Genomic DNA, 25,565 nt, shown 5'->3' with positions numbered 1-25,565 from the left:
ATATCAATGTAGCAAAAAAAAAAAAAAAGGCCCAAACCCTCAGCGTCCCCCCTCGCTGCTCACTCCGCAGCGCCCGCCTCTGTCCAAACACCGCAGGTCCGCCCCTGCGGGTTCGGGGCTCCGCCAGCCAGAGCTCCCCCGCTCTCCGCCCAACGCCGCCCCCAGAAAGGCCTTGCCCAACTGCTACCTAAGGCTGTCCCACCCCCGCCCTCCCCCCCTCTAAATCATCACCCCGTTTATTTTCTTCATAGCAATCACTACCTCAAACTACGTGTTTACTCATCGCCTGTCTCCTCCACCAGAAGTCACTCCATGAGTAGGGGCCCTTGTCTGATTCAGTGGCATTCCCAGCACCCAGCAGTGCCTGGCACATAGGAGGTGTTCAATAAATACTCGTTGAATGAATGAATGAATGAATGAATGAATGAAGGGTAACTAGCATAGACATCCAGGCCTAAAAGGGAACCGATAGGTAATCCTCAACCAAGGGCCACTGGACGAGACTATGAGCAGTGGCTCCTCCCACCTCCCACCCCGCGGGCTGCCCTGGAGGGAAGGATCCAGTCACAAGGGAGCCCCCGAGGGCACAGAGAAGTTCCAACTCCGCCTGCTCCTGCGCCCTATTTACATTCAGCTATTTCCAAAAAAAATGTTCAAGTTAAAACTAGGTGATGTAGCCGCTAGAAAGTAAGTCTAACAGAACACAGTGATTAGCAGAATCCACAAAATTAAAAAAAAGGTTCGAGGGAGCGTGTGCCTGCCAGTGACTCCTGACGGGCGGTGTGAGCGGCGCCCGAGCCGCCCGACACCTGCAGTGAGACCTGACGCCATCTAGGAAGGTGGTGCTTCTGGGAGAGGACTCGGGACACACAGGCCAAGTGGGGGACAAACAGTGGGATCAGTGGAAATTCCAGAGCACCGCCTCGGGGAGCTGTCCCTTTCAAATGCATTCACTGATACGCCTGATGGAGAGAAGGGGTCGTGAGCTCCTGACAGGGTACCTGGGACACGCGGGAGGCTGGGTGATGATCGTGGTTTCCTGTGTAGCACTCAACTACGGAAGCCCAGGAAACGCACACCCGCATTCATTCCGCGAGTGGGAGATGGCTGGGACCTCACAACCCATCCTGGGCAGACGCCCACTGGGACACCAAGCCGTGGAACACACTTGGTAGGAATAAAAAAACCGCCTGACCTACGCCTCCTCAAAAGGAACATTCTGCCGGGGCTTCTGGGAGCAATTTCTCGGGTCAATGCAGGTATTCATAGGGTTTCCTTCCTAGTGGCACTTACGGGTTTTAAGATTTTTAACTCTTAGCAACTCTTTATATGACTGATATTTTGAGATGGTTTCTCTCCTTTGTGTGCACTCTCTGGTGGATGCAGAGGCTGGTGCTCTGGCTGAAGGCCTTCCCACACTCATCGCATTTAAAAGGCTTCTCCCCAGTGTGCACTCTCTGGTGGATGCAGAGGCTGGAGCTCTGGCTGAAGGCCTTCCCACACCCACAGCACCTGTAGGGCTTCTCCCCAGTGTGCACTCTCTGGTGGATGCAGAGGCTGGAGCTCTGGCTGAAGGCCTTCCCACACTCATAACACTTATAGGGCTTCTCCCCCGTGTGGACCCTCTGATGCATGCAGAGGCTGGAAGTGTGCCGAAAGGCCTTCCCGCACTCCTCGCATTTGAAGGGCTTCTCTCCGGTGTGGACTCTCTGGTGCATGCACAGGTTTGAACTGTTACTAAAGCCCCTCCCGCACTCGCTGCAGACATAGGGTTTCTCGCCTGTATGAACTCTCATGTGAATCTGGAGGTGTGAGCTCCAATTGAAGGCTTTGCCACACTCATAACATTTATAGGGCTTTTCTACCGTGTGGATTTTCTTGTGTCTGTTCAGTTTCGTTGTGGTGCTGAAATCCTTCCCGCAGTCCTCGCACTTATAGACCTTCTCCCCCGTGTGGTCTCTCCAGTGAACGTGGAGCTCTGATATGTGAAAGAAGCCCTTGTCGCACTTGTCGCACTTATGGGGCTTCTCGGCAGAGTGGACCTTCTGGTGCATGAAAAGGTCTGCTCTCTCAGAGAAGAACTCCCTGCACATGGGGCACTTGTAGATCATGTTTCCTATTTGGTATCGTGGCTGAGAGGAGAAAGGTCCTGCGGCGACTAGTTACAGGCCGCGAGGTCGCCGGGCCTCGCACTTGGCCATGCCGGCAGCTTATCTCAGGCTCGCTCTGCTGGGGGGTTCAAGGTCGGCCTAAGCTCTGCCCTGCCTGCCTTCCTGGGGAAGGCTTCTTCCTGCATAGTGTCCCCCCTCGGTCACTACCGACTACGCAGCGACACGCCCGCCCGCGCGCATCTCATGAACGCAGAGCTCCCTTTTGGGTCCTGAGGGTCCACATCGCACGGGGCTCCGGCTGCAGACCTTTGCGTGGCGTCTGGAAGCCCCGGGAAGCTCCCTCGCGTGGATGGCCTCGCACTTCTCACGCGCGGACGGCGGTGCACAGCGTCCCTCGCCGCAGAGGCCGAGAGCTCCGTGCTGGTCTCGGCCCCCCGCAGGCTCCCGGGAAGAGTCAGGGTGACATCCCGCCTCCTGCACGTCCGCCGGAGCCTTCCCCGGAAGCCAGTTCCTCGGGCCCAGGTGTGCGGCTCCTCGCGCTGAGGACTCCCTGCCCAGGCGCCACTCCAGGCTCCTGCGACAGAAACAGAGAGAGGCGGTGAAAGGGCCTTGCTGCCCAGGGCTGCCGCCGGCTCCGTGACGAAGCGGGTGTCAATGTGAGCGCAGACCTGCCCTGCTCCTGCGGAGGGACCCCGTCTTCCGCGCGCGGTCCGCGGGTGCAGGTCTGAAGAGAGAAGGTGCAGTCAGGCTCCTGTGCACAGCGCCTCACAGCCAGCGCCACCCTCCCTGCGACAGACACCGGGGCACAGCGGCCGCTCCTGGGAAAGGAGCCCGCAGAAGCCCGCAGACAGGACCAGAAGCAACACCCCCACTGGGACTTGGGAGGGCAATACTGCGGCTCCCGCAGCCCACACACCGGGTCGGAGCCGCCCGCAGTCCCCGGGGAGAACGGACACAGGGCGTGAGGCTCAGGCGCGTCTCTGTCCTGTGCGCTCCTGAGGAACTTCAGATCCTGAACCTGCAACGCCAGTCCTGCCCGGCCTTCCCCGCGCCCCTCCTGTGCCTGACCCCCCTTCCCCGCCTGCATCGCCGTGTCAGCTGCCCCCCGAGCCCCAGTGAGACTCCAGGCAGTCTCTCCCGAGAGCCCCCCAAAGTAGCAGCGCTGTGAGACCGCATCGCTCCTGGGTTTGCTCTGCCTCCGGAGCCGGGATGGAGTGCCACGGCACGTCCGTCAGGGCAGGGAGGAGCTCCCCCTGGTGAGCGCATCCCCGAGGGCTCCCCTGCGCCCTCTGCCCCCCCAGACCCGCTGCACCCATTCCGGTGCGTGTTCCAGTCTTTTGGCAACAACATGGGACAACACACACAGCAAACAGAACGAGGAGCAGACGGAAGGAAGTAACCGCACCGGTTCCACCTGAGGCTCCTGAGGGTCAGGATCACGCCTCAGCCACCGCTTCATCGCGTGTTCTGTCCTCAGTGACACGCAGTCCGTCAGCAGAAGTGAGCTGCGCAGGGCACCTGGTGCCGACGGAGCAGCTCCAGCATCTGGGACTGTGACCGTCCCCCCGGCCTGCATGGCACCCCCAGCCGCCGTCCCCCCACCTTGCCCACCACGTCGCCTTCACTGGAGACGCCTGCCCTGCCCGACTTCAACATGTAGGGGTGCTCCAGGGCTCCAACTGGGGACCCCTCTTCTCCGAGTCTACAACCTCGCCAGTAACTCAGCCACATCGTGAGCTCGGCTTCCAGCTTCATCTGCAGCCCGGCTACAGACACCCCAAATAACCTTCCCAAACCCAACCCCTCACACTGCTCCTCCTCTCCCCCCATCTCCCTGCACTGCACTGCCCCACCCAGGTCGTCCCCCCCCCCGCTTCCCACCACCTGGTATCCCCCTCCTCCGTCTCTCCACCGCCACTGCACCCCCCTGCCAGGCGCAGACTGCCCACAGCCTCTCGATCACGTGTCTCTGCTTCACCCTGCCCCTCCTCCCTGTGCCCCCCCCCCCCCGCCAGCTCTTTAAATGCACACAGCCTTCAGGCTGGGCAGGTGCCGGCCACTGGCTCTACCCAATCTCACCGCCTCTAGGCTCTCGCCACCACACACCAGTCCTCCAGCCTTTCTCACCCTCGGACCTGCCCAGCCTGTTTCTCCTCCACCCCAGGCCCACGCTTCCCGCCTCAGAGAGCTGGCGTCTCTCACACCCAGGCTCAGCCCAGCGCCGCCGCCTCAGGGAGCAGCCTCGCCCCACACGACCTGGGTCCCTGTGAGCCTGCCTCCTTGTTGGCGTCGCCTCTCCCTGCTTCCTGCGCTTAGTAAGCTCCCCACCAGCCATGTCTCAGCTCCGTCACCTCCGTCTTCCCGTCAGCCAACCACAGATGCTTCTCGAGGGTCTAACTGTGCCAGGGCCCCGCCTGGACAGAGAGCAGAAACATAACGGGTGCCTCCCTCAGGAACTTGGTCCAGCACGACACAGACGCTCATCCAAGACGTCCATGCAGACAGGACAGCCAGCTGTGCTGGGTGTGACGGGGTGGTCTCGGGGAGCCCCTGGGGGGTGGGCTCCCCAGTCAGGGGGTCGGGCACCACCGCCCTCCACAGCGAAGGGAGCCCAGCGGCTGAGGGACGGCAGACAGACCAGAGCACAGACATGCCCTCCTCCCGCCACCTCCTCCAGACGCGCCCCGGACGGCACAGGGCGCTCGCGCTCACCTTGAACCGACCCGAAAACAAGCCGACAACACGGCTGTGAGGACTGGAGAAGGGGAGGGGAAGCACCGACGGAGTGCCACGGCGCGGCGGACCTGCGGACACACGCGCTCCCTCGCTTCCCTCATCTTACTTGGTGCGACACGTCCGTCCCTTCACTGGAGGCTCCCCGACCCGGGCCCCAGCTCCTCCACGCGAGGCTGTGCCAGTGCCCCCGGCTCTCCCTGCCCGGGGCTGGTTTAAAACGCACCTGCCTTCAGTGACTCTCCCCGCGGCCCGACGCCCGATGGCCCTCCGTGAGCCACCAACTAGGCGTATCTCCCGGGCTGAGCGTGCACCCGCACCTGTCAGGAAGCGAGACAACCTGGCGGGCGCAACACCGGACTTCAGTCCGGGTCCCAAGTCCAGTTCCGGGCCCGACACTTGCCGGCGGGGCGACCTTCAGCGGCTACTCCTCTGGGGAGCGGGGAGGAAGGCCGACGCCAGTGATGCGGCCGGGCATGGGGGGGCTCAGCGCCTCAGTGCTCAGCTCTCCTCTGCAAGGGACACCGATGGGGAAAAGGAACCCTTCAGGACACCGCAGGACACCCGGGGAGTCGGCGTGCTGGGACGGCAGAGGCACCGCGTCCTCCGGCTGCAGGACCGGCCCCCGTCCGTTCCCTCTGCCAGGCTCTGTGGTCTCCCTCCGTCGAGGGACAGCCGGGCCCTGCTCGGGGCGGCAGTCTGAGTGCCAACGACTCTCATCTCAGAGGACGACACTCAGCGACTAAAGGGCTTCCCCCTCCCTCTGCGGGAACAGCGAGCCCAGAGGGACGAAGGCCGAGTTCGGGCCAGAAAGGGACAGCACGGAGGCCTCGCGCCATCCTGGGCAGAAGCGGAAGCAAAGCCCGCAGCCCTCGGGCCCGCTCTCCAGCGGAGGGGACGGCGGGCTGGCCGGGGCCACACAAATGCCGGCGGCTGTCCTCGGGACACGGGGCGTGGGAGTGGCACAGCAGGTGGCAGCTCAAGAAGTTTGGGATTTGGGATTCTGGCTATTTTTTTAATGGATTTTTTAAACTTGGGGTGAAAAAACCCAAAAAGTTTAGCATCTTCACCACTTTCAAGCGTACAGTTCAGTAGTGTTAACAGTACATTCGTCTTGCAAAACAGAAACACTGTACCCACTGACCACCTCCCCCCCCACCGCTGGCTCCCCGACCCCACAGCCTCCGGGACCCGCTCTTGCCACACACGCCCTCACTCTCTGCTTGGAGAGCTCCAGCGGTGCATGTGGGCTCCCTCTGCTCCCAAATGACACCCCACCAGCGCCGCCATCTCGGCGGGTTCCTGCCCCGGCGGTTGGAGACCTTCTGCAGGAGCCCGTTCTCACGGCCGCACGCCTGCACCCAGCACCTGTCAGCAGCCCTCAGGAACTTGAAGTTCATGTCATGAAGCCTCGAAGCCTGCGTCCTGCAGCTCCCCTGGTCTAACTGAGCTGGGGCCTCCCCCAGGCCCGAGGTTACTGAAGACGGTGAGCCGAGAAGCCTGGCTTGTTTGCCAGCTGACGCCAAGTACTTGGAATCCGTGAAATGTTCTTAAAGCCTATGAGGCTTAACCCTGCACGCGTGAACTGTGCATCTAAAGGAAGTTTGACAAGGGCGCACCAGGGCTTACTGGTGTCAGAGGAAAGGAGCCAGGTGACCTTCATGAACGGTCTCACCGCTCACCTCGGGGCAGGTCTGCTCTGGCTCCAGGCCTTCTTCGTATGACCTGTCACAGGACCATGGGCGGCACCGCAGAGCAGGACGGGAAATAAGCAATGATTCTTTTATGAACCTGGACTTGCAGGGGCATGAAAGATAAATGAGCTCCAGGACCGCTTCACCGAATGTCTCGGGTGACAGACGGGGCGCGTTCCAGTGGGAATGGAGGTGCGGAAACACCGCCGCTGGGAAGCAATGCATGCACTCTGCGTGCTGCCGATACGCCGCCAGGTTAGGTTCGTTTGTAAAATCTCTCTTCCAGGAGCAAATGGAATCCACTGAAGCCGTTGGTCTCCCAGCCTGTGACTCCTCCAGGTGGATTAACTGGACTAATACTTTAAACCCGGGCTGAACGACTTCAACTGACCAAGCCAGTCCCACTCCTGGGCCCTTTATCACACCTCTGAACCATTTCAACTACGGGTCCTGTCCGTTCCCGGAGTCCCTCCGCGGTGCCAGGACGCCACTCGCACCAGTGCCCTCGTCGGCACGCACGGCCAGCCCGCCGGGCTCAGCACGCCGCTAGGCGAATCTGCTCCCAAAGGCCCACAACTACGAACTGAACGACAGTGAACATGGGACCAAAGCGGAGCCGGTCAGACTCTCCTGAGGTCCCACTGGGAAGGGGGACTGCCTGTTTGTGTCCCCCCGCCCCCCCATTCACACAGTGAAACCTGACCCCCATGTGATGGTATCAGGAGATGGAGCCTTTGGGAGGACCCCAGAGAGCTCCCTCACCCCTTCCGCGGTGAGGACACAGAGGACACAGCGAGAGGACGGCTGTCTACGGACCAGGAGGGCCCTCACCAGACACTGACTCCACGGCACCTTGACCTTGGACTTGCAGCGTCCAGAGCTGTGAGAAACGAATGCTTGTTGTCTGAGCCGCCCAGGCTGTGGCGGTTTGTTACGCAGCGTGAATGCACTAAGACAACCCAAAGGCCAGGTGACTTCCAGGCCGGGGTGGAGACAGGGACCACGCTCCCGGCCCGGCCGCCTCCTTATGGGAGGGACCAGTTGGACAGCATCAACAGATCACACCCAGCGGTCTGACACCAGGACGACCGGCAATAGGACCCCAGCTCTCCAGAGAAGCCGCCACCTGCTCAGAGAGGCAGTTTAGCCGATGAACCCAGAGACCCGCGACATCGCCCAGTCAGGCTCTCCACGTGAAAGGTGCCGACGGCCCGGTCTGAGCTGGACAGCATTCTCCAACCTCAACGATTTGGACGGTTAATTACATCCCAAGAAAAACAGAAACGCTGGTTTCAGTCATGGGGTTGTGCAGCGAAGCCCAGCTCTGCAGCAGTCACGCCTGCAAAGCCTCTCTGGGAAGAACCCGCACGCCCACGCCCTTTCTGCGCAGCCTGTCCATCCCTGTCCCCTCACCAAAGCCTACTCCCTCCCCAGCTGGAGCAGGACCCCCCCCCCCCGTCCCAGGTGCCACAGGGGGCCTGGTCCTGACACCCTCACAGGCCCTCCCGTCTTGCCTCCCGCCACCCTGCCCCTCTGACGTCATCTTCTCCAATGCAAAACGGTTGTCCTACCCACTTCACACTGTGCCCGGCCGTGAACGTCCAGTGTCATTTCCTGACTGATGCACGTGGCTCGGACACTCTGGGCGACGTCAGCTCCTCCACCCCTCCCCGGGTTCCTCTCTCACCACTGCCCATCAGCCTAGGTCAGCCAAACCTAACTTCTCTTGGCCTCCACCACGCCCCCCCCCCCCCCCACCCCAGCTCCTCCTACCTCCAGGCCTTCCCACTTCTGTCCGCTTACCTTCAGGTGGCACCCAGACGCCACTTCCTCCAGGATGGCTTCCCTGACTCCGCCCTTCCCCTCAGACGTGGATGTTACGTGCTCCCAGGGCCCGTACACGTCCGCCAACATCTCCCTTCTGTGCCACACTCGTGGCCTGGGCGCCCACTAAACCACACGCGGCTCCCCACTCCCAGGACCCACTGCAGACCCCAGGAGCACCTGGTCAGTGAATGGGTCCACACCCCGTTATAACCTGCTCAGCCTCCCTGACCGTGCACGCCCGAGGGGCCCCGAGCTCGCTCTATGGAGCCTCTGGGACCCTGCTTCACGACTGCGCTCTCGATGCTCCGCCCGTGGTCCGGGCTGCCCCCCCTCACCCCAAAGACCCGGAAGCCCCACTCGCTCTCTGCCGGCCTCTCCGTGTCAGAGACGCAGTGAGCGAACAGGAGTCAAACCAGGAAACCCCAGGCCCGTGTTCAGGGCCTGCGTTTGTTCCCCGGGCACAAAATTAGAAGTGGGAGCCGTTCTTACTCTGCACACGGTTCGGAAGCAATTGTCCTCCCAATAGCGGGAGTAACAAGTTCAGTCCAGCTAACCCAGACACTCCACTGACACCAAACCACTGCGCGCGGCAGACGTCAGGGGGCCGTTCAGAGCTCGCCTTCCTGTGACAGGCCGGTCTCGTCTTCCCGGTAAAGTGCACACGTCTCTTCACCATGCAGCTAGCCATGTCCTAGGCACAATGTACTCCCTAAAAGCAAAGGTTCCTTCCACTGTAAGTGTAATACATAGAGCCTAGAAAACACCCACAAAAGTAAACTTTTAAAATCACCCCACAGCCTACCTCCCAAGGCACAATTTTAAGGATTTTCACCTAATTTCTTCTAGACTGTTCTCCATAAATTTTTGTGGACAGTTGTTAGGATTTTTGTTTGAGAGTTTTCATCTTATCATGTATGTAATTTTGTGTCCTGGTTTTATTCCACTTAACTGTGTCATAAACATTTTAATACATTTTCTACATAAACATTTTAATGGCCCTACATTACCAAGCTGATGAATCATAACTTAATCATTCTACAAACGCACCCTTAAAAATAATTCCACTGCCCTAGCTGGTTTGGCTCAGTGGTGGAGTGTCCGCCCGCAGACAGAAGGGTCACAGGTTTGATTCCGGTCAAGGGCACGTACTTCGGCTGCAGGTTCGATCCCTGGCCCCGGTGGGGGCGCATGCCATGCGGGAGGCAACCAATCGACGTATCTTTCTCAGGCCTCTGTGTCTCTACTCCTACTTCCACTTTCTCTCAAAATCAATGGGAAAACATCCTCAGGGGAGGATTAACAGGATAAAGAAATAATTCTGCCACACACACCTGTGCATGCGGTGATGGTCCTCACTGGTTTCGGCATCAAACATAAACACGTTCCCGGCGCTTGCTACACGTGGGGGATGTGACACACTTGTAGAGAAGTGTGACGTTTTTACCACGTTCCCATCAGGGACTGTCATTTTTTTAGTCTAAATTTAGGCCTTTATACAATTACCCAAGTAAATGCTCACTGTAGGAAAAACCTGAAACAATGAAAAAGCATGTGAAATTAAAAAATCTGGCCCCAGCCGTTTTGGCTCAGTGGATAGAGCGTCCGCCTGCTGACTGAAAGGTCCTGGATTCGATTCCAGTTGAGGGCACACGCCTGGGTTGTGGGCTCGATCCCCAGTACGGGGTGTGCAGGAGGCAGCCGATCAATGATTCTCTCTCATCCCTGATGTTTCCATCTCTCTCCCCTCCCTCCCTCCCTTCCTCTCTGAAATCAATAAAAACGTATTTTTTAAAAATCTGTCCCCCCATGACTTTCCCTCAGTAGTTACAATGTATCCTTCTCAAATATTTTGGTCCTCAAACTTTTTCTATCTTTATTCAGAACACACACACACACACACACACACACACAGAGTTTTCTTTCTTTTTTTGGTATCTTACAAAAAACTAAACTTACTTTTTTGGCTTAGTAATATATCCTACCACCCACCCAGGCCACGGCGATACACACACATCCACCTCGGTTTTTAGAAGCTGCTTCGTTCCTCAGTCACTCTGCCCAGTTCTGTGCTTAGACATCACACCCTGGGACCCGCCTGCCTCTGCGTTAGACAGCCTTTCCAGTGCTTCCGGTTCCCTGCGCGGTGATCCCTGTCCCCGTGGGACTGGACCTGTGTGTGTGTTTCCTGGCGCAGTGTGAGCAGAGCCTGCTCTTTATTCTCCATTTCAGTTTGCCAGGCTGTTTGGAATTCATAAAGCTGTGACTTTTCGGTATGCATGTGTCCTCAATCACATCCTCACGTTTTTTGGTCTGTTTTTCAGAAACTCTCATTTTTGTAGCCAATAGCACCTACAAAATATTTCCCTTCTTTTCATTTCGGACCCTCACCGCACTCTTATTTCATGTATTACTGTTTTGACAAAACTTAGAAAACCCGTGTTAAATAATTTCCCAATTTTAAATTTGATTATTTTCTTGTTCAGTATAATGTGGACCATTAACATTTATGTGTATTTTTTGCATTAAGAATGTGCCTTTTCATTCCACTTTATAAAAAAAATGAGGACTTTTGAAAAAAGAATAAAATACCTATTTTGACCTTAGTTTAGTTGGTAGTTTGAATTCAATGTGAACTCCAAGGTCAAGACCAGCTCTCGTCCAGACAGACCTCTGAAAGGGCCTATCTGGTCTCCCCCACTTCCACTCCCCACCCCCACATTCTGCGTGTAGCAGCTGGAGTGGTTGTTTGAAAATGCAAATCTGATTATGTCATTCCTCTGCTTAAAACCCAACCCTGGATAAACCGTCCTGAACCCACCCTGCAAGACCCTGCCTGACCCAGAGGCCCTGCCTTGATCTCCCCCCACCCAGCCTCGCTCTCCCCCCCTCTCCCCCCCTATAACCACCCACAGGCATTCTTTCAGGTCCCGGAGTGGGCAAAGCACTCCCCACCCCCCACCCCCGCCCCAGGGCCTTCCCACATGCCATTCCCCTGCCTGGAAAATTATGCCCCACTTCACTCCACACTAACGCCTACTCTCCCTTCAGATCTCAGCTGAAAACTTACTTTTGTAAAGGGGAGGAAGGGTGGATGGATCTTTCCGGGGCCCTCTCTCCACAACCTAAAACTTGGTCCTCTTGTCCCCATCCTGGGGCAGGTGCTACTTAACTTGCATGGCAGATACAGTTTGGGGTCATACGAGCAGTCTGAGTGCCTGCATTTCATTCCCATCCCCTCCACCGCAGACCATAAACTGCCAGCAGGACAAGCACACGATGATTTTTCTGGCCACACTACAAGCACTGAGTACATCTGAATGAAAGAAAAATACTTACAAGACCCTTAACTGCATCTCTTACATCTTAAAATGGTATCCATCCCTTCATTCAACCAGTATATAAATGCCTAAACTCTTTCTGATGCTGCCTACAAATTCAGGAAGAACCGATTTTACCCGGTGGACGTGAAAGCTAACGCAACCGCTGCTGCCGCCGCCGCCGGAAATCGTGCACACACGTTTATCTCGCTAGGAAATAAGTTTCGTTGCCTATTAGGGGAGTTTTGTTTGATGCTGGGTTCAGTTTGCTGATACTTTACTCGTAGCCAACAAATTTATATGCCTTATTTTTTATGGCATGTAAAGCACTAGAAAAAAATGTGCTTTGTAAAATATCCTTTAAAAAGTCTAAGTATTAACAGCACTTGATAAAAATTAATGCTAACAAAAATCACAAATTAAAAGGCAATCTTGGCGATCTCTGGTATTCTGTAATACACACATCTGGTCAAAAGAGAAAATATAAATTATATTGCAAATAAAAAATTCCTTTGGATCGTAAAAGCTAATAAAACCAACATTTATAAACCACGTTACACTCTGCAAAGCACTTTCACATCCTTCATGGCACTGAGCTCCGTGGAGCAGAGAGAGCAGGATTACCACCAGGTGAGGGGCAGGAGCGGAGGTTGGGAGCCGCGTCCTGCCCAAGGTCACAGGACGGGAAGCAGTCGAGTCATAGTGAGCTGGGGGAGGGGGACGCGGGCTGCGTGCGGAGGTCTGTAACCCGAGAGAGCACTTCCCCCTGAACTCTGTAACGGGTGCTCCACTGAAACTGCCTTCCCCGGGAACCAGCGCCCGCCCGGGAGGCTGTTTCAGATACAAAGTTAGAGCTTCAATCGCCACCGGTGCAGGAAATGGCTCTGTAAACCACGGCCACCCAAACTGGGGGACACGAGGCAGCAGCTCTCCGGGCTGCGTTAACCCATTCGCCACCTGCGGACATGGAAGGCGGAGCGCCCAGCAGTTAAAACAAAGGCCATGCAAGTGAGTGGGCGCACACGCACTCGTCCACGTCTCTTAAAAGGCCTGGAAGGACACGCTATGGTTGCTAACTCTGGAGACGGGCTGGTCGGCAAAGACTTGAGCCATCTCCGTGATGCTGGCATTCCTACCAAGAAAAATGTATGACTTGACCCCTTTAAAATTACTTTAAAACATTTTAAATTAACCCGGGGGCGGGGCGGGGGGGACAAGGTCATTTTCCTGCTCTTAAAAAGCTCTGCATCGATACAGGAAGTAGGGGTCCCGTCTAGAGGAGGAGACAAAACATGCCAACACAACCAGGTCGGTCCTGTTAAAACAATGCACCGCCTCCACAGCACAAAACGTTCCTTCAACAGCAAAAAACGCAATAGCTTGGGCTTTGTGGGTTTTTTTTTCTTTTTACTTTCTGGCCTCCTTTGTTGCGGTAAGACAACCAATGAGCAGGCGCTCAGCCCGGAGAGCGGGGCAGGCTCCTCCCGCGAGTTGCTCCGAGTTCCGCGGGGAGGGCCCCACAAAGGAGCCGAGTTTGAGGGGAGCGAGAGGTGACTTGGCAGAGATGCGGGAAGATGAGCCCGGATTGGGGGGGGGGGGGGGGGGATGTCTGGGAGGTGGACATATTGAGTTAATCAGAAGCAGGGACAGGAAGGAAACCGCAGTCCCGAAAGAGGGGAGGCCTCCCTGGATGCGGGAGAGAGAAGGGAGAGAAGGGGGCTCGCCCGCGCCGCCGCCGCCGCCTTACCTGGGTGAGCAGCGGCCCTGGCTGCGGTCAGACAATGGCGGCGTCCAGCGGCGGCCGCGCTCCGCGCCGGGGGCTCCTCATCACCTGCGCCGGATGCTCGCCGGGCTCCGCGGGGCCGCCGGGCCCTGGAAAACCCACAGCACACCCTGCAGCGAGGCCCCGCCGCCGCCCCGCGCCCCGCGCCCCCGGCGGGCCATGGCCGCCTCTCCGGGGACCCGCCTGGAAAGGCTCCAAGGCGCCGCTCCTCGGGCTTCGGCAGCGGTTCTGCTCCCCCTTCCCTCGGCGGCCACAACAATGGGGCCCGGCTCGGGAGTCCGGCTCCCGCGGGGCCTCGCCCTGCCGCTGCCCAGCCTGCGCCGCGCACCCGGCCGCCATCTGTGAACCCCGCTCCCCGCAGCCCGGCGCTGCGGCCCAGGCCGGGCGCGGAGGCCCGAGACCCCGCTGCCCTCCGCGGGGCCTGCCCAGGGGCCGCCCGGCCGCCCGGCCCTCCCTCCTCCCCCCCCCGGCGCCCAGGGGCCGGCCCGAGTGCGGGGCTGTTGGCCTTCCCTGAACCCCCTCAGCCGCCTGCCCACCCGAGCCCGCGCCCCTGCCCCCCACGGCCGCCCGGCGCCCCGCCCGGGTCCAGAACAGGAAGAAAGGGGCCGCAGCCCGGCCGCCGAGAACTCACTCCGAGTGCGGGGTGGAGGCGCCGGGCCCGGGCTCCGCGCACCCACCCGCCTCTCCTCTGGGGACACCTCACAGGTGCGCCTCCGAGCCGCGCGCGCGCTCCGCACGTCCAGACGCCTCCGGGGGCCAGCGCGCGTGCGCACGCACCAGGCCGGCGGGCCCGAGGGAGCGGGCGCCGCACGCATGCGCGCCGCCCGGCCGGCGCCCCTGCCCCCCGCGCCTGCCCGCGCGCGCCCTCCCCCCAATCCCAGGCGGGTCCTGGGTACCACCCCCCCCCCGAGCCTCCCCCGCCCCGAGCCTCCCCCCGAGCCCCGGCCGGCGCGCGCGCTCCCGCTCGCCGCCTCGCTCCTCCCCCCGCCCCGCCCGGCCCGGCCCGGCCCGCGTTACCCGGGGCAACCGCAGTGCGGCCGCACCTGAGCTGTGCGCCTGCGTCCCACCGGCCAGAGCCCCTCCGCTCGGTGCGGTCCCCCCGCGCCGCCGCGGCTGCGGGACGGGCGCGTCGCCCCCGCGCTGCCCAGTGAGTATCGACCGCCCGCCGCCGCCCCGCCCCGCAGACACAGACCCGCCGCCGCGCCGGCGCCTCGGCCGCCCGCCCCGTCAGCGCGGCCTCCCCCGCCGCCCCGGCCGCTCCCGGCGTGCCCCGCGGCGGCGCTCGGGTGGGAGCCGGCGAGATGCGCCGGGCGGGCGGCGCCCACTGACCTCCCTGGGCGGCCCGGCGGGGCAGGGCCGGAGCCCGGAGCCAGCCCCGCCCGCCGCCCCGCCCATGGGCCGCCGGCCCCCGCCGCCCGCCCCGAGGACCGCGCCGAGGCGGGGAGCCGCCTGAAGGACCGCGCCGGCCGCGCCCGCAGGTGAGGCGGGGCCCGAGGTGTGACCGAGTCCAGCCCCGCTCACCTGGCGGGGCCTGCGGGAGGCTCTGCGGGCGGCGGGGGCACCTGTCGGGACAGGAGTTCATGGCGATTATCTTTGAAGCCCCCGCTGCAGCGGGAGGGGGTACCCCCCGTCCCAGCCCCAGGGTTCGGGGGTGGGGAAGGGGGTCCCCTTGCGGGAACAGCTCGGGGCGCGGGCGGACGAAGTGCGGGGAAGGAGGGCAAAAGTGATGCGCGCGCCCCCCGCGCCGCCGCCCGCAGTCTTCCAGCCGGTTCTGCGGAGGGGGCCTCTCCGGGGCTCCCGTCCGGGCTGCGCACCGTCCGCCCCGCCGGGCCGATGGGCTGGGGCGGGGAGGCCCGGCCTGGCGCCGCCCCCGCCGGGCCGGGTGGGACCGTTGGGTAGGGATCCGCATTGCAGGTGCACCCGGGGCGCCCGAGGGCCCGGCCCGCTCTGTCTGGGAGGCCGCGGGGAGGAGGCCGGCTGAATCCACCCCGCATTTCCAAGGCGTCTTACCGCCCTGGGGACGTTAGAGACCTGCCCTGCGGGGCCTCGCAGGTCCCGGGAACCCTTTACGTAAGCGCCCTGCCTTCCGGCCTCTCCCGACGCTTGCGGGGAAGGGGGGTCTCTAGTTTCCCCGAAATAACACTGTGATTCCTGAAAGGGAGCCTCCGCCAGGCCCGGCCGCTGAGCTGCTGGGGCTCCAGGGAGCCCCCCCCGCTCTGGCTCAGCTCGCGCGGCCTGTGTCGCTCCGTTCGCAGCTTTGCTGGTGAGCAGGATGGCCGTGCACACGCGGCGGCCTGAGAGCGAACAGTCACCCCTGTGGTTTGGCTGTGGTCATCCGTGTTGTAGCTGCCGGGCTGCAGTGCTCTATGGTACGTGTTCCCAGAGACCTACCTGGGCGGGCGTCAAGGCCAGAATGGTCGCGTTTTAAGACTTTTAAGTTCAAATTTTATTTAAAGAGCACTGCTACTGTTTTATTCAGTGGTTTTTCTTGGCACAGTCAAGAACCCGCCTGCATCGCCGTTGAGTTGTAAGGAGAAAGATGGTTTTGAGTTTCTATCTCTCTTTTGGCTTAAATGTTCATCTTATGTGAAATTTTTTTGGTAGAAGGTTCTAAGACTTGTGATAGCTACGTATGTGTGTATGTGTGTGTGTGTATACACCCACACGACTGGAAAGCCTTAAAGTACGATCGTTTTTATTATTCCTGTGCACCATGTTATAGTTACTCAGTAAGTTTAGTTTAGTTGTGTTTTAAACCTGGAGTGCAGAACAGGGATCAGATGTTTGCTATAGCACATGTAAATACATCAAGCTAACCAACAAGCTTCTTAGAAACGAGATGTTTTTATTGTTAATTCTCTTTTATTTTTTTTTAAGAAAAAAGACTTCTTTTACTTAGGACAGAAGATCATCCATTTGGGTTCTTGACTCCTCCCTGTTGTCTGTTGGTTAAAGATCATTGTCTCCATCATCACTCGCTCGCTGAGTGAGTTTGCAGCGGCACTGATGCTGCAGCAGGGTCCGTGCGTGGAAGAAGTAGTTGTTTTTATATCATAGAGCAGTTTCTCGCGCTGCTGGCAAGAAAAGCCGGCCCTTTCCTCCTATCTGGAACAAGGTCAGCCACGAAAAGTCCCTAATGCCTGGGGGACAGCTCCGTTTGCTGACATGATGGACGTCTGCTCACTGGAGCGGCTCCCAGGGGCAGCCCGCCCTCGGTGCCTCACCGCGGGTGCCGGAGGGTCTGACTCAGACCGACAGCCAGTCAGTCAGTCAGACCCCAACCTTCACGTCTCCGGCTTCAACGTCAAACCGGCCGGAAGGTTCGAGCGGGGGAGTGGATGTGTCCCAGCTGTCTCCTGGTGTTCAGGATACGCCGTGAGCAGAGGGATTGCACGGAGTCAGAGCGATTTCTGAGGGCCGAGAGGGAACATTGCGGACTTACGGGAAGACGGACTTCACTTTGGCATAAAAGCAAAGCCGCCTCCGACGGGCGCCTCCAGCCCGGCCCTTCCGCTGGGCAGGAACGGCTCCCGGGAGGCATCACCCCGCTGCGCTGTGCGAGAGGCCTCGGGGCGCCTCCGAGTCCCGCTGGGGCCGATGGGAGGGCATTGTGGTCTTTTTCATTTTCTCCCTGCCGGCTTCTACCGTCGTGGGCACAGCGCCCTCCCCAGGCACCACCCGCACCCCGGAAGGTTTCCCTGTGGCAGGGGCCGGCCGGGCCAGAGGACCCTAAGCCCACTTTGCATTTGTATGGGGCCTGCCGGTCACAAGTCTCCGCAGCAATGTTTTCCCTAAAGAGACTCTTAACGACACGTGACTTGTATTTCTTCCTGTGGCTTTTGTTTTCTGTAATAAACGTCTACTCAGGAGGAAAATTACCCTTTGCCAGGAGTCTTTAAAAGCCCTTCTTAGGAACGGGATGATGTCAGTCTTTGGAGAGTCAGCAGGTCGCAGAGGTGAATAGCTTGTTTTTCTCAGCTGACGTTATTTTCTGAAAGGCTCCGATCAAGGGCTGGCTCTTGTGCTCGCTCTGCATTTTAGCTTCTGATTATTTCATCCCTGAAACCTGACCCGGGCTGCACAGCAGAGGCCGCCCGCCCACAGGAGGTGCCCGGGGCCCTTTGGTGGTCTGTGCTGGCAGCTGAAGGTAAAACCAAGCCGTGACCCCCAGAGCCAGCCGAGCAGCATCATGGGAGACACACACACCAGCCCCCCCACACTCCACGGCCAGCAAGACGGGCGCCTGCCCCGCAGGCCCCCCCGACCATCCTGCCCATGATGGAAACGGGGAGGAAAACGAGTCCCCCGCTCCCCACGGACCAAGAGCCCCACTGGCCAGAGTGAGACGGACCAGGAGGAGCTGACACCACCTAAGAACTTGGACTTCGCTGGAGAAGCTGGGCCCTCTGAGCCAGGATGCCTGCGCTCCCAGCAACGTCCATCGGGGGCTTGTTACCGGAAGCATCTAAAGGCGGGCCTGGAAGAGCGTGTCACGGACCAAGGGTTCTCATTAATCCCGTGGCGGGAGGCTGAGGTCACTCACGAGACCCAAGTGCCCATGAAGAGCAGCCGCCGCGCGAGGCAGAGGGCGTAAGGGAAAGGCCGGTGGCACCCCATTCTTGGGAAAACCCCGCAAATGGAATACAGCTCCCGTTCCTCTGCCCCGTCCTCCTCCTCTCGGGCAGCCGGCGGGCGCGTGTGAGGTGCATCTGTCCTTGTCGCGCTGTTTTCAGTTCTTCCTGCTGGGCTCATGCCTACCGGCTCGTGTACCTGCTACCGCGTTGCCACGGCAAGCTCCGAAACAGCACGCCCCGCCCAGCCCGTGTGCTCAGCGCCGGAGCGTCAACCCATGACCAAGGTCCGTGGATGGGTTCCCGGTCGGGGCACAGGCCCAGGTTGTGGGCTCCATCCCCAGAAGGGGGCGTGCAGGAGGCAGCTGATGGATGTTTGTCTCCCTCTTCCTCTCCCTTCCTCTCTCAACTCAATAGAAACGTTTCTAAACACACACACAGCACTGCGCACCTGGCACCCCTCTCGTCCCTCCATCTCATCCGGACCCCGCGTGCCGCCTTCGCTCTGGAGGACAGACCTTCCCGGATTCTGTGGGAGTTCCTCCTCCCCGGCACTTCGTGTGCGACTCACCGAAGAACGAGAATGGGGGATTCTGGGAGTTCTCTCCCTCCCTGACATCACAAAGAATCTCAGCGAGTGGAGAGAACCTCCCTTTATTAGGGGAGTCGGGCTGGAGTGTCACCTGGAAAACGTGCCTGCCTCACCCCGCACGGCACAGCAAGTCACGGAGAGGAAACGGAAACGGGAATCGTTCCTGTCGGGACGCCGGGACGCCGGATGGAAGGTCCGAGGCCCCCGCCCTAGGTGGACATGCTGAGCCGTCCGAGCACAGTCCTGGCAAGTGACGATCTAGGTAAACGCCTGCACGGAGGGTCCGTCTCCTTTAGAAGCGTCGGCCCGCCAGCGGCAGCAGTGGGTGCCCCCGGGGTGCAGTGACGGGCTAGGTGTCTGGTGGGCTGCTGGTGGCTCTCAGGCATTTCGGAGCTCTCTCTGCCCCCCCCCCCCCCGTCAGAGGGAAGTGCCCCGGGCGCCGTGCGCGCAGAGCTGGGAGGTGGCGTTGGCGCGGAGCGACTTGGTGAACGAGCAGCTTGAGAAGCTCACGCGTGCCATCGCTGTCTAGGTGACGTGCCTCCAGCTCTAGCCCCTGAAATGAGGCTCCCGGGTGCTCCCGGGGCCAGTCACCCCGGAGGGGCGGGAGGGGCCGGAGGGGCGGGAGGGGGAGGGCCGAGCAGAGCCCCGCACCCCACCGGCCACTTGGCCTCCTTGTGCACCGGGGCCGCTGAGCCTTTCTGAACCTGAAGGTGTGGCGCTGACTCCTGGTCGGGAGATGGGGTGCTGGCACTCCTGCCTCTGGGGGGGCTGCCATGGGGTGTGGGCATCTATCTGTTAGGGCACCCCCAGAGGTCATGTGCCCCGGACCAGGGGGCTCCTGCCTCTGCCCACCTGCGCCCGCACAGCCCCTGAGCGACGCTTAGACAACCGGAACAGACCTCCTCCTCCCTGGACTCGGTCGCCCGGAGGCTCAGCCCCGCCCAGCGCGCAGGCCCTCCGGGGCTTGTAAGTGGACGCCAGTCGAAGCTGAAGGCGGAGCTGACGGGCCGCAGCGCCGCGTCAGCGACCCCACACGCAGGCCGCCTGTGGCTGCGCTTCCCGGTCTCCTTGCCAGGCCGCTCACAGCTCCTGCGGCCCAGCGCAGGCGGCGTGCTCTCCGCAGGGAATGGCTGTCGGCTCCAAAGAGCTGTGCCAGGCCTTGCTTTTATCCTGGGCAACGTCCGAGAATCGGGGAACACGGAATGCGTGCGGGGCGGGTACTCACGTGCGCCGTGGTCATGTCCCGGGTTCTTGGGTTGCTGAATTGTTGCTTTTGTCCAAGCTGCCTTCCTGTTGGTTCCTGGTCTGGCACACTCCTGACCCAGCCACCTAAGACGGCCCGGGACGTGTCACTCCAACAGAGGAGGCCGCTTCGCTCGGGGGAGTTAGCGATGATCTTTTCTGAGAAATCGCTGTGTGATTCCTTCCTGACTATGAAGTACAGGCCCCACCTTGCAGGGGCTTTAGGTCACACCAAAATAGAATTCTTAAAAAGCAAAAACCACCCACAATTCACCTTGAGAGCAATCTTTTAACCTTTGCTGTAGACCCTGCTAGGTTTTATGTACTGAAGTGCACACACGTGCAGTTGTCACCAAAGTGCCCTGGGGACTGCTGAACGCGACACCGCCTTCTGGGTGCCATTGCCATCGCGGCCCCTCGGGTAACGCAGCTGAGCTCACGTGTGCAGAGAAGCCGCCGGCCTCCCGCTTACGCCGCGGCTTCACCCGGATGCTGTGAGCGGAGCAGGAGCCCCGCCCCTGAGAGCGGGCACTAGACCCAGCATGTGGCCTGGTTGGCCTGGGGCTGCTGCTCGCACCCTCTCGTGTCCAGTGGGTGGTTTCAGGGTAAGAAGCAGGTTTCGCCGTCCCTTCGGGCGCCGCCCTGCGCGGCTCCTCCCAGTGGGCGCGGAGACCAGGCCCGCAGGGGACGCCCCCCCCTGCTGTGAGGTTCCCTCTTGAGCGACGGGAGTGATTGCTGGTTCACGTCCACCAGAGGCGGCTCGGCACGCCCTGGAGTCCGCCGAGGGTGTGTGTGTAACGGTGACCCCTCGTCACATCAGCATAACTTAGCCGACGGTGACCACGCACTTGCTACTGCCACACCCCGTAGGGACCGCCCTGCGCACTGAACGCCGTCCTGTGGGCTGGCGGTCATGACAGGTGACGAGACAGCATTCGGGTTTAGCCAAAATGCCGCCCAGCACCCCAAGTGCCGCCCAGCACCCCAAGCGCTGTCCCTCCTGCTTCGTCACCCACTGGGTTGAGGAATCACCTTCGCGCCTCCATCTCTCATCCTGACGTACAGTGTCGCATAGCTGGTGCGAAGGCGTCCTCCATGCCTGGCATTTTCCGAGTCCACAGATCGGCTTGGAAAACCGTCCCCCTGCTGGGAGTCGCCTCTTCTTACGCCCCACCCGCCCCGTCCCTGGCCCGCCTTCCCTTTCCCGGTGGCGGTGCTTCCGCCGTCGGCGGGGCAGCACAGGTTCCCCGGGAAGTCACGGGGGCCGGGGGCCGGGTGCTGAGAGCCGGCGGGTCCTGTGGGCCGGACCTCGCAGGGGCGCCAAGGCCCACAGGCTCTCGCCCTGCGGAGTGTTCACGCACAGCAGCCGCTCGTGTGAATGGTCGTACCTCATTCCTGACCTGGATCTAAAATAGCTGCTTCCAGCGCGTCCGCAGCCCCGCGCGGTCCCCGATACTGACGTTACTGCCCTGCCCCCACGGCTTTGGGGAGCGAAAGCATAGCTGGTGGATCGGAGCAGACACTTCCCGTCTTCGGGGGGCGAGGGCCCTGCCAGCAAAGCCACTGCTCCTCTCCGTCCAGAAACGTGGCCCGGGGGCTCGGAACTGTCGCTCCGGCCGTCCCGAAGCCGGGGGGGGGGGGGGGGGGGGGGGCTCATGTCCCGATGGGGGCGCTGCGGCTTCGACTGATGGGCGTCGCTCTCGGGAGCAGCCCCGGGGGAAGCCTGCTGAGTGCGGCTCGGGCAGGGGGAGGGCACTCAGTGGGCCCTGGCGTGGGCTGCCACACGACACAGCTGTCTGAAGGTGAACATGTGCCATTCCCGTGCCTCCCACGTGCTGGGAGCAGGGCGCCTGTGAGGAGATGAGGCGGCCTGGGGGACAAAGGCCCTTGGGCACTGAAGGCTCGGGGGCCCTGGTGCCACCCACAGCCAGCAGGCCACCCTGGGCCTCCTGTGTGCCCGCACATGAGCCGCCCGCACGGTGCCGCGCTGGGGGCCCTGAGGGCTTCCCTCTGCCCGGGCTCTGCCGCAGCGGCTGGGGAATGCGGCCCCGGCTCTGCACCCTCAGGATCGCTTTCAGGATGGTCCGCGTCCCGTCCCGCGTGGGCAGGGCATCGTGGGTGCCGGCAGCTCTGCCGGACGCCTTCCTCCAGTCACAGTCAAGGGCCTGAGCCAGCGGCTGGTCACTGATGTCACAGGCCTGCGGGGTGGGGCGGGCGGGGCTCGGGGACAGACGCCAGGCTCCTGCAGTCACCACGTGGCCCTGTGAGATGCTCCTCGGGAAGTTCCCAGGAAGGACGGGGGCCCAGCTCTGAAACCCGGGGCTTCCCTCCGAGGCCTCGCTTCATGTGCTCCCCGGGTCCCAGGCGCTCAGTGTTCCCGGGGAGACGGTGGGTGCTCCCCTGACCGGTTCTCAGGAGGGCCTCTGCTCACGTCTCTGGGAGCCAGGGAGCCGCTGCCTGAGACCCCAGCTCTGTGCCCCGCAGGTCACCGCGTGTCAGCATGGCGGCCGCAAACCTGGAGAACCAGCTGCACAGCGCGCAGAAGAACCTGCTGTTCCTGCAGCGGGAGCACGCGGGCACGCTCAAGGGCCTGCACGCCGAGATCCGGCGGCTGCAGCAGCACTGCACAGGTGCCGCGCCCGGGGGGGGGGCAGGGACGCTTCGGGCGGGCTGGCTCGCCAGGCCAGTGAGGGGTCCTCTCCTCGGATGCGGGTGACCCATCACCGGGGACCACTCGTGCGCACTCCCCGCCACGGCCTGTGCCCGAGGAGAGCGGCAGCCGGTCCCGGGCGCAGCGCAGAGCGCCACGTAGCAGAGCCAGCTGCTGGCAGGATGTGGGTGATGGGGTGTGTTTCAGGGAGAAGGGGGTTCCCTCTGGACCCTGAGAAGGGCGGTGGCCACTGATCGCTTCCGCTGTTGTCACGCTTGCCCCTAACCCCGACCCGCCCGCGTGGACTCCCCGGCTGGTGGCTCGGTTCAGAGCGGACCAGGCCTCTGCAGGGTGCTGTGACCCAGAACCAACGCCTGTGGTTCCTTTTCAGATTTAACGTACGAGCTGACCCTCAAAAGTTCGGAACAGACAGGTAAGAACTGCCTCCCGAGGGTCGACGCGCCTGCTCCGCGGGGAGGCGTTGCACGTGGCCGGAGCGCTGTGCGGGGACCCCGGTGTTCCCAGGGCCGCGGGCTGGAGGAGTGACGTGAATGTTGGGGCCTCTCCACGCCCCCCTGGGCTTCCCGGTTTCTGTAGCGAATACAGGCCCTTCTGTCGTCGGCGTGACTTACACCAGGCGGCGGCGCAGGGCGGCCCAGGGCCGTGAGGGGGCTGAACACCAGGTGGCCCCAGACGTGGTGGGGGTCCTGCCTCAGAGTCCAGTCCCAGGAATGCTTCCCAGCCAGCACCCTGGGGTCCCCGGAGACACGGAGCCGGGTGGCAGCCAGGCAGGAGGCGGGGCAGGCCTGCGGGGTCACGAGCCCGCTCCCGGCACGGGGTGGGGTCTTAGCAGAGTCCACATCTGAGTGCAGACGCCCCTTCTAAGTAGCCTGTTTGTAGGGCAGTTACACGCATGTGCCCAGCTCCTCGCCGGAGTCCCAGTCCACGAGGCTCGGTGCTGGCCGGGCCCTGAGCGCCGTTTGTCTTCCCGTCTCCCGTGTGCGCCTTCAGGAGCCGACGCTGAGCCTGCCCGTCCGGCCACGGCGGGTGGTCAGCTTGGAGGCTTCTTTTATACAATAAACGGGCCTCGGGCTGGCATGGCCTCGGGCACCCGGCCCCGCCCCGTGGGGGTCCTCGGCCGTCCCCGTGGCGGGCTCTCACCCGGCTGTGCCTGTGCCTCCAGGGGACGGACGCAGCAGCAGCGAGCTGCAGAGACGCTGCGAGGACCTGGAGGCCCAGCTGCGGGCGAAGGAGCAGGAGCACGAGGAGCTGCTGCGCGAGCTGGAGCAGAGGAACGCGGCCATCGCCGTGCTGGAGACCACCGTGCGGGAGCGCGAGAAGCGGTACCTGGAGGAGCTGAAGCTCAAGAGCCACAAGCTGAGCCTGCTGTCGGGGGAGCTGGAGCAGCGCGCGGGCACCATCGCCTACCTGACCTCGCAGCTGCACGCCACCAAGCGCAAGCTGCTCAGCTCCAGCGGGACCTCGGACGGCAGCCCCGGCGGGAGCCCCGTGCTGGCCGGCTACAAGCCCGCGCCCCCCAGGGACAAGCTGCCCGACACGCCCCGCCGCCGCATGAAGAAGAGCCTCTCCGCCCCCCTGCACCCCGAGTTTGACGAGGTCTACAGATTCGGGGCCGAGAGCCGCAAACTCCTCCTGCGGGAACCGGTGGACGCCATGCCCGACCCCACCCCGTTCCTGCTGGCCAGGGAGTCGGCCGAGGTCCACCTCATCAAGGAGAGGCCCCTGGTCATCCCCCCCATCGCGTCCGACCGCCCCTCCGGCGAGAAGCACAAGGTGCACGTGGGCGTGGCCCACCGCATCCACCACGTGGCCCCGCCGCAGGCGCAGCCCGAGGTGGAGACGCTGGCGGTGGACCAGGTGCGCGGGGGCGCGGCCGTCAGGAAGAACTCGGGGACGGACAGAACTGTGTGAGGCTGCCCGCCACCGCTGGCCACACTGTGATCGCCGCTCCGAACGTCCACCCACGCCGTTTTGTTTAGTTTCCACGCATGCCACACTCCTCAGACCCGCCACCAGACTTCCCCACCACCGGCTGTCACACCCACGTGCCCGTGTCCCGCTGCAGCTCCCGTTGTAGCCGCTGTGCCCAACGCCTGTGCCGCATGGCCTGCTTCCCGCCCACCCCGTGTCCCCGCGCGTGGACAGCGGCCCGCAGGCTGCACGCTGCTCGGTGTCAACGCGGTCAGATAGCCACTCCCATGGAGACCCCGACAGCCTCTCCCGGGCCCTGGCGGCAGGCGTATGTGTATGTCACGGGAACTAAATAAGATGACGTTGCTTCTCATATCACCACTACCTGAATGTGTGTTCATATTTTTTGTTAGTTTTATCCAAAATGTTCAAGATCCCAACAAACTTTATTTTCTAAACCTGCCTCCTCTCTGTTTTGTGTCTTTTATTGAAGCAGCGAGGGAGGGAGGCGGCGGGGAGGGAGACGGTGGGGACTCCGGTAACTGCTGTGTTCTCGCCAGACGGTGGCCTCCACCAGGGACGTGGCCCGTGAGGGGTGCAGGGGGTTCACTTGCGAAAAGAGGAGTCTGTTCTCCCGCGGCCCAGAGCTACCCCCGAGAAGGGTCTGTAGCCCAGGCTGGGCCCCCTGGGCACGCAAATGCTCGCCCGCCCCTCCCTCGCCTGTCGGCCGGTGGGCCCCAGGCCGGCCCCGCGGCGCAGAAGGAAGGGCGCCCAGCACCGCCGTCCTGGAGCTGGCCGTTCTGCACCCAACCCCGCAGACCCAGGGGGGCGGGGAGGGCGCTCACGCAGGAATTAAACACCGAGCTCACAGCATTGCACACGCGGGAGGCCGGAGGGCTCTGGAAGGGGGGAGCGGCTGCGGGGGCCGTGGCCCAGGGAAGGGGCTCTGCCTGACGGGCCCGCAGCCGGCCGTCTGCCCCAGGGAGGCGCCTGCGGAGTCAGACTGCTCATCAGACGCCTCCCGAGATGTACAGAGGGTCCTCCCTGTGCCAGGGACACGCCTTTTGCTTAGTCGAGTGTTTCCCCTGAGACAGAAAAGGAAACCCTCAACAT

The 25,565-nt window shown here is 61.8% G+C and overlaps 2 protein-coding genes and 1 long non-coding RNA gene across 8 annotated transcripts; 1 reads left to right on the top strand and 2 right to left on the bottom strand.

The window, feature by feature from the left end:
• Positions 1-223: 223 nt before the first annotated feature.
• On the bottom strand, positions 224-14,759 carry ZNF664 (zinc finger protein 664). 4 transcript variants are annotated; one of them, XM_054712565.1, is made up of 3 exons: positions 14,658-14,759; positions 13,430-13,554; positions 224-2,685 (listed from the first exon to the last, which is right to left on the bottom strand). In XM_054712565.1, exon 3 carries the CDS (start codon positions 2,109-2,111, stop codon positions 1,326-1,328), a length of 786 nt encoding a protein of 261 aa, XP_054568540.1. In that variant the 5' UTR covers positions 2,112-2,685; positions 13,430-13,554; positions 14,658-14,759; the 3' UTR covers positions 224-1,325. The 4 variants fall into 4 exon arrangements, with proteins under 4 accessions (XP_054568540.1, XP_054568539.1, XP_054568541.1 ...); XM_054712564.1 differs by lacking the exon at positions 14,658-14,759 and adding an exon at positions 14,509-14,554; XM_054712566.1 differs by lacking the exon at positions 14,658-14,759 and adding an exon at positions 14,093-14,277.
• On the top strand, positions 14,548-24,915 carry CCDC92 (coiled-coil domain containing 92). Of its 2 annotated transcripts, none has more exons than XM_054712568.1 (4): positions 14,548-14,612; positions 22,355-22,500; positions 22,912-22,953; positions 23,704-24,915. In XM_054712568.1, the coding sequence occupies exons 2-4, from the start codon at positions 22,371-22,373 to the stop codon at positions 24,450-24,452; spliced, it is 921 nt and encodes a 306-aa protein (XP_054568543.1). In that variant the 5' UTR covers positions 14,548-14,612; positions 22,355-22,370; the 3' UTR covers positions 24,453-24,915. The 2 variants fall into 2 exon arrangements, with proteins under 2 accessions (XP_054568543.1, XP_054568542.1); XM_054712567.1 differs by lacking the exon at positions 14,548-14,612 and adding an exon at positions 14,851-14,943.
• Positions 16,636-18,597, bottom strand: LOC114228259 (uncharacterized). 2 transcript variants are annotated; one of them, XR_003614400.2, is made up of 4 exons: positions 18,488-18,597; positions 17,817-17,942; positions 17,345-17,495; positions 16,636-16,875 (listed from the first exon to the last, which is right to left on the bottom strand). It is a non-coding gene; the product is annotated as an uncharacterized LOC114228259 (long non-coding RNA). The 2 variants fall into 2 exon arrangements; XR_003614401.2 differs by having other exon boundaries at positions 17,836-17,942.
• Positions 24,916-25,565: the final 650 nt, after the last annotated feature.

Source organism: Eptesicus fuscus, chromosome 23, assembly GCF_027574615.1.
Source record: "Eptesicus fuscus isolate TK198812 chromosome 23, DD_ASM_mEF_20220401, whole genome shotgun sequence".
NCBI classification, from domain to species: Eukaryota; Metazoa; Chordata; class Mammalia; order Chiroptera; family Vespertilionidae; genus Eptesicus; species Eptesicus fuscus.
Note: the sequence above shows the minus strand (reverse complement) of the source record. Positions and strands in the feature narration are given on the sequence as shown.

Excerpts from the sequence above, each read along its gene's own strand:
- CCDC92 (XM_054712568.1), top strand. The coding sequence starts at position 22,371 with ATGGCGGCCGCAAACCTGGAGAACCAGCTGCACAGCGCGCAGAAGAAC. Across the intron at positions 22,501-22,911 it reads GCTGCAGCAGCACTGCACAG|ATTTAACGTACGAGCTGACC; the intron begins GTGCCGCGCCCG and ends GTTCCTTTTCAG. Across the intron at positions 22,954-23,703 it reads CAAAAGTTCGGAACAGACAG|GGGACGGACGCAGCAGCAGC; the intron begins GTAAGAACTGCC and ends CTGTGCCTCCAG.
- ZNF664 (XM_054712565.1), bottom strand. The coding sequence starts at position 2,111 with ATGATCTACAAGTGCCCCATGTGCAGGGAGTTCTTCTCTGAGAGAGCA.